This window comes from Oncorhynchus mykiss, chromosome 12 (genome assembly GCF_057628025.1).
Source record: "Oncorhynchus mykiss isolate SJ-2025 chromosome 12, ASM5762802v1, whole genome shotgun sequence".
Taxonomy (NCBI): domain Eukaryota; kingdom Metazoa; phylum Chordata; class Actinopteri; order Salmoniformes; family Salmonidae; genus Oncorhynchus; species Oncorhynchus mykiss.
The window spans coordinates 90,949,743-90,963,209 of NC_143033.1; the positions used below are offsets into that span (position 1 = coordinate 90,949,743).

The following is a 13,467-nucleotide window of genomic DNA, read 5'->3' on the forward strand; positions in this document are numbered from 1 at the left end:
TTGTGAAGAATCAACAACAAGTGGGACACAATCATGAAGTGGAACGACATTTATTGGATATTTCAAACTTTTTTAACAAATCAAAAACTGAAAAATTGGGCGTGCAAAATTATTCAGCCCCTTTACTTTCAGTGCAGCAAACTCTCTCCAGAAGTTCAGTGAGGATCTCTGAATGATCCAATGTTGACCTAAATGACTAATGATGATAAATACAATCCACCTGTGTGTAATCAAGTCTCTGTATAAATGCACCTGCACTGTGATAGTCTCAGAGGTCCGTTAAAAGCGCAGAGAGCATCATGAAGAACAAGGAACACACCAGGCAGGTCCGAGATACTGTTGTGAAGAAGTTTAAAGCCGGATTTGGATACAAAAAGATTTCCCAAGCTTTAAACATCCCAAGGAGCACTGTGCAAGCGATAATATTGAAATGGAAGGAGTATCAGACCACTGCAAATCTACCAAGACCTGGCCGTCCCTCTAAACTTTCAGCTCATACAAGGAGAAGACTGATCAGAGATGCAGCCAAGAGGCCCATGATCACTCTGGATGAACTGCAGAGATCTACAGCTGAGGTGGGAGACTCTGTCCATAGGACAACAATCAGTCGTATATTGCACAAATCTGGCCTTTATGGAAGAGTGGCAAGAAGAAAGCCATTTCTTAAAGATATCCATAAAAAGTGTTGTTTAAAGTTTGCCACAAGCCACCTGGGAGACACACCAAACATGTGGAAGAAGGTGCTCTGGTCAGATGAAACCAAAATTGAACTTTTTGGCAACAATGCAAAACGTTATGTTTGGCGTAAAAGCAACACAGCTCATCACCCTGAACACACCATCCCCACTGTCAAACATGGTGGTGGCAGCATCATGGTTTGGGCCTGCTTTTCTTTAGCAGGGACAGGGAAGATGGTTAAAATTGATGGGAAGATGTATGGAGCCAAATACAGGACCATTCTGGAAGAAAACCTGATGGAGTCTGCAAAAGACCTGAGACTGGGACGGAGATTTGTCTTCCAACAAGACAATGATCCAAAACATAAAGCAAAATCTACAATGGAATGGTTCAAAAATAAACATATCCAGGTGTTAGAATGGCCAAGTCAAAGTCCAGACCTGAATCCAATCGAGAATCTGTAGAAAGAACTGAAAACTGCTGTTCACAAATGCTCTCCATCCAACCTCACTGAGCTCGAGCTGTTTTGCAAGGAGGAATGGGAAAAAATGTCGGTCTCTCGATGTGCAAAACTGATAGAGACATACCCCAAGCAACTTACAGCTGTAATCGCAGCAAAAGGTGGCGCTACAAAGTATTAACTTAAGGGGGCTGAATAATTTTGCACGCCCAATTTTTCAGTTTGTGATTTGTTAAAAAAGTTTGAAATATCCAATAAATGCCGTTCCACTTCATGATTGTGTCCCACTTGTTGTTGATTCTTCACAAAAAAATACAGTTTTATATCTTTATGTTTGAAGCCTGAAATGTGGCAAAAGGTCGCAAAGTTCAAGGGGGCCGAATACTTTCGCAAGGCACTGTAATATTGGACTAAAACATAATAATTTCAAACCTTGCTTACATTTGTATAGGATCAATGGTAGTATAACTCTACATTATGTGTGGGAATACTTTGGAACAGATTTCCAAAATGAAAAACACTTGGAGCTGATTTGCTGGTGTTTCTACAGTCTTTCAGGTCCAACAAAAAAGTTGGGGGGTCAATTGAAATCATTTGGACCGCGGGCCGCCAGTTGGGTAACCCAGGGCTAGTGTTTTTATAGTGCTTCTCACTAGGTCTCATTTCACTACTAGTTATTGAGGGTAAGTCACCCTATCCATATCTAATGTGTAGCAAACTACCCACTCCTTTATGATCAAGACCAACTTGTTACAGACAGAAGACTAGGCAATTGCCATTTCACACACATGCTGAGTAAGAGCCTACGGTCTGGTACTGATGACATCTGTGGTCTGGTTCTTTGGTTGGTTAACCAGCCTCGTGCCTTGGAGGGAAGTTTTCAACTGTTTCGTTTCTTTTTATACAGTCAGAACTGTTGTTGCAAATATCTTTCGCTCAACCTCAAAGACTCGTATCTCTAGATGTGATTTGATGGTATCTATTTTCTCCCTCCTTCCTTGTCTCAGTCATACCCAAACCAGACGGCCTTCTCTAATTTTAGAACAGAAAGTAGACATCCATTTCCCCCTCAAAGAGCTTCTCAATTCAATGCAAGTTGGCATTTTTCCTCATTTATATTTGTATCTAACCGTGGTTAGTTTGTTGAACCAGTTCTAATTTTCTATGAAGAAAAAAACATTTGTAAACTTTAAGACTTTAAAACTGTATCTCTCTCTTCTCAGGGTCTGTTCCGAATCGCTGCTGGGGCCTCCAAACTAAAGAAGCTGAAGGCAGCGCTGGACTGTTCCACCTCCCAGTTAGAGGAGTTTTACTCCGACCCCCATGCTGTAGCTGGTATGACCCATTTCCCTTACATAACTCATTAAAGTTGTTTTCGTTCCACTTTACTCTCAATAGTCTATGCAAGGGTTGAATTTGGGGGTGCAGAGTAGAAGACAATACAAACGGCAATCTTTGGATTTGAGACCGTATTCAGTCCAGTGGGTATGGTGTATATTTGAGTTGGAAATTATAATGTATCCTGCTATGCCCTCCAACGAGCCATCAAACAGGCAAAGCACCAACATCGGGCTAAGATTGAATCGTACTACACCGGCTCTGACACTCGTCTTATGTGGCAGGGCTTGCAAACTATTACAGACTACAAAGGGAAGCACAGCCGCTAGCTGCCCAGTGACATGAGCCTACCAGACGAGCGAAATCACTTCTATTCTCGCTTTGAGGCAAGCAATACTGAGGCATGCATGAGAGCATCAGCTGTTCCGGACAACTGTGTGATCACGCTCTCCATAGCCGACGTGAGTAAGACCCTTAAACAGGTCAACATTCACAAGGCTGTGGGACCAGACGGATTACCAGGATGTGTACTCCGGGCATGTGCTGACCAACTGGCAGGTGTCATTTTCAACATGTCCCTGATTGAGTCTGTAATACCAACATGTTTCAAGCAGACCACCATAGTCCCCGTGCCCAAGAACACTAAGGCAACCTGCCTAAATTACTACAGATCCGTAGCACTCAAGTCCATAGCCACGAAGTGCTTTGAAAGGCTGGTAATGGCTCACATCAACACCATTATCCCATAAACCTAGACCCACTGCAATTTGCATACCGCCCAAACAGATCCACAGATGATGCAATCTCTATTGCACTCCACACTGCCCTTTCCCACCTGGACAAAAGGAATGCCTACGTGAGAATGCTATTCATTGACTACAGCTCAGGATTCAACACCATAGTACTCTCAAAGCTCATCACTAATCTAAGGATCCTGGGACTAAACACCTCCCTCTGCAACTGGATCCTGGACTTCCTCACGGGCCGCCCCCAGGTGGTGAGGGTAGGTAGCAACACATCTGCCACGCTGATCCTCAACACTGGAGTCCCTCAGGGGTGCGTGCTCAGTCCCCTCCTGTACTCCCTGTTCACCCACGACTGCGTGGCCAGGTACGACTCCAACACCATCATTAAGTTTGCAGACGACACAACAGTGGTAGGCCTGATCACCGACAACGACGAGACAGCCTATAGGAAGGAGGTTAGAGACCTGGCTGGGTGGTGCCAGAATAATAACCTATCCCTCAACGTAACCAAGACTAAGGAGATGATTGTGGACTACAGGAAAAGGAGGACCGAGCACGCCCCCATTCTCATCGACGGGGCTGTAGTGGAGCAGGTTGAAAGCTTCAAGTTCCTTGGTGTCCACTTCACCAACAAACTAGAGTTGTCCAAGCACACCAAGACAGTCGTAAAGAGGGTACGACCCAGAACATCACTGAGGCCAAGCTTCCTGCCATCCAGGACCTCTACACCAGACAGTGTCAGAGGAAGGCCCTAAAAATTGTCAAAGACCCCAGCCACCCTAGTCATAGACTGTTCTCTCTACTACCGTAAGGCAAGCGGTACGGCACTGCCAAGTCTAGGATCAAAAGGCTTCTCAACAGCTTTTACCCCCAAGCCATAAGACTCCTGAACAGGTAATCAAATGGCTACCCGGACTATTTGCATTGTGTGTGTGTGTGTGTGTGTGTGTGTGTGTGTCCCAACCCCTCTTTACACTGCTGCTACTCTGTTTATAATATATGCATAGTCACTTTAACCATACCTACATGTACATACTACCTCAATCAGCCCGACTAACCGGTGTCTGTATATAGCCTCACTACTGTTATTATTCACTGTCTTTTTACTGTTGGTTTTTATTTCCTTATCTATTGTTCAATTATTTCCTCTTGTTTACTTTAACATTGTACTGTTGGTTAGGGCCTGTAAGTAAGCATTTCACTGTAAGGTCTACACCCGTTGTATTCAGCATTTCACTGTAAGGTCTACACCTGTTGTATTTGGCGCATGTGACAAATACACTTTGATTTGATTTTAGGAGGACAGCCCCACTACTTTCAAAAGCACAATTGAACCCCATTCAGTTCATGTACTATAATGAACCATATTTGTGTTTGTGTTGTCTCTGTCCAGGAGCCCTGAAGTCCTACCTCAGAGAGCTGCCTGAACCCCAGTCAGTTCATGTACTATAATGAACCATATTTGTGTTTGTGTTGTCTCTGTCCAGGAGCCCTGAAGTCCTACCTCAGAGAGCTGCCTGAACCCCAGTCAGTTCATGTACTATAATGAACCATATTTGTGTTTGTGTTGTCTCTGTCCAGGAGCCCTGAAGTCCTACCTCAGAGAGCTGCCTGAACCCCTTTTGACCTTCTCACTGTATGATGAGTGGACACAAGCCTCCAAGTAAGAATACTACATATCCACCTGTACACAATGATTCACTGTCCACAAATACACTGGAGAATATACTCATCACACTCTGCAGTGAAACACTTTTCAAGACCATTCACTAGGCACAAAACAGAAGAAAACAAACCCAAACGCGGATTTGGCAAATAATAAATCATTTTTAGCGTTTTCTGTTGCAAAGCGTTTTGCTATGGTGTGCCCTAATGAATACGACCCAAACCCAACAAGTGTTTATTATAGAGACTGTGAAACATTGTACCATCTTATTTGGGTATGTAATGTTGTGTTGTACAGTGTGTCTGACCCAGACAGGAGGCTTCAGGCTTTGTGGGTGGCATGTGACGGTTTGCCAAAGAACCACAAGGCCAACTTCAGGTGAGTGTCAATGTTGGAAACATAATCGTCCACCATTGGAATGATATGCTCCCAAAAGTGATTTATTTATGAGATGCACACAAGGTCTATGGTTCAATACCCCATTGGGATTTTGCTTGCAGGTATCTGGTAAAGTTCCTAGCCAAGCTGGCCCAGGACAGTGAGGTGAATAAGATGACTCCCAGTAACATCGCCATAGTGCTGGGACCCAACCTGCTCTGGTCCAAGACTGAGGGGTGAGCAATACACATCCATCCCATGCATCAAAAATAAAGGACCAAGGCACTCTTCATATGATTCATAACACTTCCTTTATTTGTATGGCATGTTCAATGGAAACAAAGATAACACATTTAAAATCTTTGTTTCCAAGTGTCTTGGTCCTCCTTTCTTTTTGAGGACCCATTTACCCCTTTTACCAAAGAGCACCTTCTGTCTACAATTTAATTTAGCTTGATGTTTCATTGATCTTGATGTCTGTCTCTCCCCCTCTGTCCTCAGGACTCTGGCAGAGATGGCTGCTGCTACCTCGGTCCATGTGGTGGCCATCATAGAACCCATCATCCAGCACGCTGACTGGTTCTTCCCAGATGGTAAGAGACCTCTACTTGAACCTGGGAGGGATTGTGTTACAGAAAGTCTTTATCTAAGTGACTATGTTACTCCTAAGTTACTCCTCACTCGACGTAGAACAGGAAATGCCCGTTGTCTTGTGTTTCACTTCTCACCAGACGTGGACTTTAACGTGTCGGGCATGTTCGTGGCCATGACCCCTGAACCTGACCCAGGCCCTTTCGAGAGGCGACGCCCCGGAAGCCTGGTGGACGGGGACACCCCCCGCAAAGACAGGTACCTGTCCTACCCCCGTAGCAGCCCCCGTCCCAGCCCAGGTTTCAGCATCCATGCCCGGACACTGACCAGGCAGGAGTCCAGGGGGGCAGCGGCCGTCTCAGCCCTCTATGTAGTGGCTGACGAGTCCATCACAGTCAAGGAAACGCCCGCTGGGGAGCAGGAACAGCCAATGCCACTGCCTTCTTAATAAAATCCAAGCTATACCCTAGGAGACAGTTTGTGAATCCAGAATCCCAGTTTGTGAAAGTCCATTCCAATGTGTTTGTGTGTGTTTTAACACTACAGTATTACCGATATGTAAGATGATTGTAGAAACAAACCAATAAAATGTGTCTTTAAACCGAGGCCAGCGGTGAACGTGATGAATAAGCACACTTTTATTCACCTAAGAATTGTTCTTAAATTTAACACATTGTTTCAGGAGATATAAGGATTAACCCTCACTTGTCTTGAATTGAATCACACTTTTATCAAGCCGTGTCACCATTCTGAAATAGGAAACAATGTTTAACACTTTGAACCCCTTATATGCCACCTCTATTAAAGCCTAGGTTTTAGGTTACTGGTTGTGTGTTTTGTCACTCTATTCTGTTGTCAAGCTGTAAGAAATGGAAGGAGCTCAAAGTTCACTAGTTCAAAGCTCACTTGAACTAGAATCATGTGATCTCTGCTTCGGTAAAGGCCTTTGGTTAATACCTCATTCTTCTCTCTCTCTCTCTCTCTCTCTCTCTGGAGTGGTCTCTCTTTTAACTGTCTTTCTGTCAGTCCCTGTCTCTTTGTCTGTCTCTGTCATTCTGTCTCTCTCTGTATCTGTCTCTGTGTCTGTCTCTCCTCTCTGTCTCTCTCTGTCTCTCCTCTCTGTCTCTGTGTGTGTCTCTCTCCTCTTTCTCTCTGTCTCTGTCTCTCACCTCTCTGATGTTGTCATCGGTGTGTCTTCACCCCTCACTCTCTCCCCTCTCCCCTCTGTATAGCCCCGCTCCTAACAAACTGGGCGACCCCACCCCCACCCCACGTAGAACTGCCACTCTAAATAGAAAACAGCACCATCATGCTTCTTCGCCCGCCTTCCAGCCCCCTCTACCACCGCCAGAGGCTGGAGGAGTCACCCAGACCCAGCCTGTGGCTGAGCCCCAGACCCAGGAGCAAACTCTGTGTGGGAGTACGGAGGCTGGCCAGCCTGGCCTGGCTGGGGGTGGTGGGGGTGGGGGTCAGGGTGTGGCACCAGAGGTCCAGGTGACCACAGGGCAGCAGCCTCTGCCTCTTACCCAGCACAGCGCTGAGGAGAATAGGTAAGGAGGAAGCAGAAACTGAGTCCCTTCCCTCCCGTCACCAATCAGCCAAACAGAAACCAGAAGGTTACGCGCCGCCCTGCTGTCGATCCTGATTGATCAACCTACAGCTACTCACTCTGTCATTGACCTTTGTGTTTGCTTGTCCCAAGTATGCTGTAAATCAAACCGATGTCCCAAAGCCAATGATTTAGCTGTTTGTTGAAAGGCCTCTCCTAGTGATCCAGGAAGCAGCTTTGTGATTGGTGCTTGTCTATTGTCCTATCCCTTCCCAGACAGGGTGCTGGTCCTGCTCCCTCAAGTGTCTGCCTTCCTACCAGTCTTTCTAAATATTTGTCTGTCCAGACCGTTCATGTGGCTGTCTGTTGGTCAGCCCTCCCCCAAGCATGCATACCTGTCTGCTTTGGCATTTCATGTAGTTGTCTAATGTTTGCTTTGTGATTGTCCCAAACTCTTGACTCACAGCCCTAGGGTTTACCATGCTGGTATCATCCCAAGCAGGCTTGGTACTCCTGCTCTGGTTATCCTCAATGCATGTGCAACTGTAATTACCTTCCTTGAATGAACTTCCTGTGTTTCCTGTAGTGTTTTTGCATCTGTTTTGTGCCAGTTGGAAACACACTGTGATTTGAGAGACGTAATTGTCTTTAATCTTTCCATGTTATGATTTGACTCATGTAACTGGCTAATTGTCACTGTAATTGTTCTTTATACATGATTGCCAAGGAAGTGACTAACCCTGACCTGTGATGCAGTTTTTGCATGTCATCACTTTGCATTGAGACCTGGCTTGTAGACTGACAGGTGACAGTGGGTTTGTCCTCTATCTCTACAGCCCTGGCCATGACCCCACCACCACCCCCGCTCCCCTGAGGAACGGGGGCTCCCAGCTCACCGTGGGGACGCCCCACTCCCAGGCAGGATGCAGGGGTCCTAGCCCCCACATTGGACGCAGAGGTGAGAGAACACACTCTGACCACCCAACCACACCTCTCTACACCCTCTGGTAGTTTACACTTAAGAGACTGACACAACGTACTACAAATAGTATATCCCATTTAGCAGACACTTTCATCCACAACGACTTACCCAGTCATGCATGCATACATGGGTGGTGCCGGGAATCGAACCAACTTTCCTGGTGTTGCAAGCACCATTTTCTACCAAGTGAGCTACAGAGGACCACAATAGCATCAATCAAATCAGACAGAAAGCTCAGACCTTTTTAACTCACGTACTTATCAGTGCTTTGATCAGTGTGATTTCATAGTTTAAAGCCATGGTTTTATTTGGTCTTCCCCAGGTACTAAGAAGCAAGCCCCTGCCCCACCCAAACAGGCCAACCCCTTTGTAGCTAATGTCTCTACCCTTGGCCACAGTCCCGCGCCTAACAACCCCTACCCCCTCATCGCTCCACGACGCCACTCTGGTAAAGAAACCCCCATCCACGCCCCCAGCCACCCGCCCCCACAGCCCCCTCAGTCTCAGGGGGAGTCAGACCCCTCTCCGCCCCACACCCCCACACCCCCTAGCACCCCTCCTCACGATGGTCCAACCTCCACCCCCTTCACCCCTCTATCCTCCTTCCACTCTGGCTCCCTCCCTCGCCCCACCAGGCCGGCTCCGAAGCCACGCTCCCGACCTACAGTTCCCCCGCCCCGTCAGCCGCCCACCAATGACGACAGCAACGGGCCCAGCGGCTCTGCCTCCAAGGTCATCACCGGTAAAGTTACAGTCCATCCTTTCCCAATCCAAACTATAACTAGTTTCAGTCTATTATTCACCAATCAGCTCCTTCATTAGCTTCACATAATACTCAGAGCTGGAAACTAATCTCAACAGAGGAGGAGTGTGTGGGTGTGTGTGGGTGGGGGTGGCAGTTTTCCTGGTAGGAACTCTCAAGGTTTTAAGCAGAGCAGGAGGCTCCCTGGCTGACTCAGACACGGTATTGCAGTAGCACATACTGATGTATTGTTGGCCCTATTTCCACACACACACACACACACACACACACACACACACACACACACACACACACACACACACACACACACACACACACACACACAAACACAAACACAAACACACAAAACTAATGGAAATTTCCTTGTTTGCCAAACGTTCCATTATATGCTCAGAATCTAAATCAGAAAAAAACTGTTGAACAGCAATGTAGCCAGGAATTTGTCTCGGTGTACGATACTGTCTCTGGCATTCTTTCTTTAGTCGAAGGACATTTTGAGAATCTTTTTTTTCCAAGCTCTGGCTAAGTCTGTTTCAGACATAGTTACACATAAAAAGCACTACATAAAAAGTGTATGAACAAATGTATTAGATATTAAACAGTGACACAAAGCAAACACAACAGGAAGTCTTCCCACTGTATTAACACAGTTAACTGTCCAACTGCCAATGAAATCATATGCTGCTGACAATGCTAGCTAATCGAGCATTGTGTGATTTCATCAGGACTCTCACAGAGAGAGAAATGTAACCATGAAAGGTGTTTGTTCACTTGGATTCTGGTCTCACTGCCTTTAGTATTGCCTCACGCACACCATACACTGTAATTGTGGTGATTTAATTTAAAATGCATGATGGGTAAATATTGGAATATTGCAGATGTGTGAGCTGCCGCCCTGCCTGTGAGCTGAGATTGAGAGGCAGGTAATGGTAAGGATATGATTGGCTGACGCTCTGAGTTGCAGCCCCTTGCTCTCCGTGTGTGTGCGTACGTGCTCGTGTGTTTGTCTGCATGTGTGTGCGTGTCTGCCTGTGTGTTGTGTGTGTGTGGTTGAGCCCAATGCATTAACCCTGCCTGCCAATAGTAAATAACATGCGTGTGATTCCCACCCTGTTGTGCCATGGCTGTGGTTGAAGGCTACTTGCAGCTACCCTTGTTAACTAACCACTCTTAACACCCCTGGGATAGTCCAAGAGATGGTCCAGTCTGATACTGACGGTGCAGTCGGTACTCTACTTCCTATTTCTTATCTAAGTCAAATACACTGCTCAAAAAAATAAAGGGAACACTAAAATAACACATCCTAGATCTGAATGAATGAAATATTCTTATTAAATACTTTTTTATTTACATAGTTGAATGTGCTGACAACAAAATCACACAAAAATTAGCAATGGAAATCAAATGTATCAACCCATGGAGGTCTGGATTTGGAGTCACACTCAAAATTAAAGTGGAAAACCACACTACAGGCTGATCCAACTTTGATGTAATGTCCTTAAAACAAGTCAAAATGAGGCTCAGTAGTGTGTGTGGCCTCCACGTGCTTGTATGACCTCCCTACAACGCCTGGGCATGCTCCTGATGAGGTGGCGGATGGTCTCCTGAGGGATCTCCTCCCAGACCTGGACTAAAGCATCCGCCAACTTCTGGACAGTCTGTGGTGCAACGTGGCGTTGGTGGATGGAGCGAGACATGATGTCCCAGATGTGCTCAATTGGATTCAGGTCTGGGGAACGGGCGGGCCAGTCCATAGCATTAATGCCTTCCTCTTGCAGGAACTGCTGACACACTCCAGCCACATGAGGTCTAGCATTGTCTTGCATTGGGAGGAACCCAGGGCCAACCGCACCAGCATATGGTCTCACAAGGGGTCTGAGGATCTCATCTCGGTACCTAATGGTAGTCAGGCTACCTCTGGTGAGCACCAAAAAATGACACCCCACACCATGACTGACACCAATCTTGGTGTTCTCTGGCAAATGCCAAACGTCCTGCACGGTGTTGGGCTGTAAGCCCAACCCCCACCTGTGGACATCGGGCCCTCATACCACCCTCATGGAGTCTGTTTCTGACCGTTTGAGCAGACACATGCACATTTGTGGCCTGCTGGAGGTCATTTTGCAGGGCTCTGGCAGTGCTCCTCCTGCTCCTCCTTGCACAAAGGCAGAGGTAGCGGTCCTGCGGCTGGGTTGTTGCCCTCCTACGGCCTCCTCCACGTCTCCTGATGTACTGGCCTGTCTCCTGGTAGCGCCTCCATGCTCTGGACACTACGCTGACAGACACAGCAAACCTTCTTGCCACAGCTCGCATTGATGTGCCATCCTGGATGAGCTGCACTACCTGAGCCACTTGTGTGGGTTGTAGACTCTGTCTCATGCTACCACTAGAGTGAAAGCACCGCCAGCATTCAAAAGTGACCAAAACATCAGCCAGGAAGCATAGGAACTGAGAAGTGGTCTGTGGTCACCACCTGCAGAACCACTCCTTTATTGGGGGTGTCTCGCTAATTGCCTATAATTTCCACCTGTTGTCTATTCCATTTGCACAACAGCATGTGAAATGTATTGTCAATCAGTGTTGCTTCCTAAGTGGACAGTTTGATTTCACAGAAGTGTGATTGACTTGGAGTTACATTGTGTTGTTTAAGTGTTCCCGTTATTTTTTTGAGCAGTGTAATAGAAGGCCTGGACATTAACTTTAGAATGAATCTGCATAAAAGCAAAGAGTTGTGGGATATTTGAAAATTCATGTCCAGACCATCTAAATGACTGGATTTGGCTTCATTTCTTTGAAGCACTCCAGAACCCAGGTGATGCACTTCTAGCATTTCAGAGTAACATATCAACAATACTCTCCAAGTCACTCTGTTATTGAAATCACATTTCCCACATGGGAAAATGTACGAACTGTGACTAGAACGTGGCATTCAACTTCCCCGTCATAGTCAAATCTATTTCCTTTTTTATTATATATATATATATATTTATTTTACAATATGACAAATCCTTGGTGTCTTTTCTCCAGTATGCAGAGTTTGTGTGCTTTCCTTAGGTTTGAGGTGTGGATATGGTCTGTTCGGTGACTGATGTGTGTGCCTCTGTCTGTTCTGTAGGGCTTCTTGCTGCAGACTGATAGTGGTGTACTACAGGGTTAAGGTCAATTGCATCAATTCGGGAAGTGATCTGAAATCGAAAAATCATAATTGAAAACGATAAATACCACTTCTCAGTTCTTAAACTGGGATTTAAATGTATCTCCTGAAGTGGCTAATAAATACCACTTCTCAATTCTTAAACTGGAATTTAAATTTATCTCCTGAAGTGGCTAATAAATACCACTTCTCAATTCTTAAACTGGAATTTAAATGTATCCCCTGAATTTCTTGAATTAAAATGGAATTAATCCTAACCCTAGTAGGCTGTGTTTTGCCTGATTGATCACTTACCTGTCAATCTAAATGTCTTCTGTAGATGCCAGCCTGAACTTGAAGGGGATTGGCCGAGCCCTTATCACTGAAATTATGGTGGACATACAAGGGGAGAGCTCTGCTGGTCATGAGCCCTCCCCGTATCCAACCCCACCCTTGGACCCTGAGATCCAATCAGAGAGCACCAGTCTGTGAAAGCGGGAGGGATCACTCCAACTGACATCACCAAAAAACATTCTGCCTCTGCCCAATTGGTCAATATGCTAGCCATTCATCCAATCGCCGTAGTCGCCGTAGTTACTCCATAATCCAAACTCAACACTGTTGGCACCCACCACCCAACACCCTCAACACCAACACCCTTCCATCCATAAACCATCAACAGTATTGGAACTGGACCACAGGATCACCCCATGTTCATTGAACCTTCGTTCTGCTAAACATGATAGGAAGTTGGCCTGCAGCTAGAGATGCCACTGTAGCTTTCTATTAAATCAACCAAGCCTGTACTGGGACTGGACAATATATATATATATATATATATATATATATATATATATATATATATATATATATATATATATATATATATATATATATATATATATATATATATATATATATATATATATATATATATATATATATATATATATATATAACCACTGAACTCCAATGCTGGTGAAGCTGTAATGTTATGACCCAGTACCTGGAAGCATCTGATGCAAATCTGAATATACTGTTTCATCTTTGGATCCATTGTAGAATGTTGACATTGAATTGGGGCTGGGTGGGAGGCTAAGCTTGTAAACCTAAAAGCTCAGAACTGGTATGATGTAACTTTCCTCCCTGTGGTACATGGTATGGTGGTTGTAGGAAGATTCTT

General features: G+C 45.5%; 1 protein-coding gene across 8 annotated transcripts in view; it reads left to right on the forward strand.

Annotated features, from left to right (window-relative positions):
- The window catches only part of LOC110485227 (rho GTPase-activating protein 17), a 63,499-nt gene extending 50,368 nt beyond the window's left edge, over nucleotides 1-13,131 (forward strand). For 2 of the 8 annotated variants that reach the window (XM_090194020.1, XM_090194021.1), the window contains 10 exons: nucleotides 2,362-2,473; nucleotides 4,804-4,885; nucleotides 5,186-5,266; nucleotides 5,389-5,502; nucleotides 5,768-5,859; nucleotides 5,998-6,115; nucleotides 7,090-7,407; nucleotides 8,243-8,364; nucleotides 8,711-9,130; nucleotides 12,625-13,131. In XM_090194020.1, coding sequence (XP_090050146.1) covers nucleotides 2,362-2,473; nucleotides 4,804-4,885; nucleotides 5,186-5,266; nucleotides 5,389-5,502; nucleotides 5,768-5,859; nucleotides 5,998-6,115; nucleotides 7,090-7,407; nucleotides 8,243-8,364; nucleotides 8,711-9,130; nucleotides 12,625-12,776 — 1,611 coding nt within the window. In that variant the 3' untranslated portion in view covers nucleotides 12,777-13,131. Of the gene's footprint in view, nucleotides 1-2,361; nucleotides 2,474-4,803; nucleotides 4,886-5,185; nucleotides 5,267-5,388; nucleotides 5,503-5,767; nucleotides 5,860-5,997; nucleotides 6,116-7,089; nucleotides 7,408-8,242; nucleotides 8,365-8,710; nucleotides 9,131-10,029; nucleotides 10,081-12,624 lie in introns of all 8 variants that reach the window. The other 6 variants (XM_090194024.1, XM_090194025.1, XM_090194022.1 and 3 more) reach the window with 5 other exon arrangements.
- The last annotated feature ends 336 nt before the right edge of the window (nucleotides 13,132-13,467 follow it).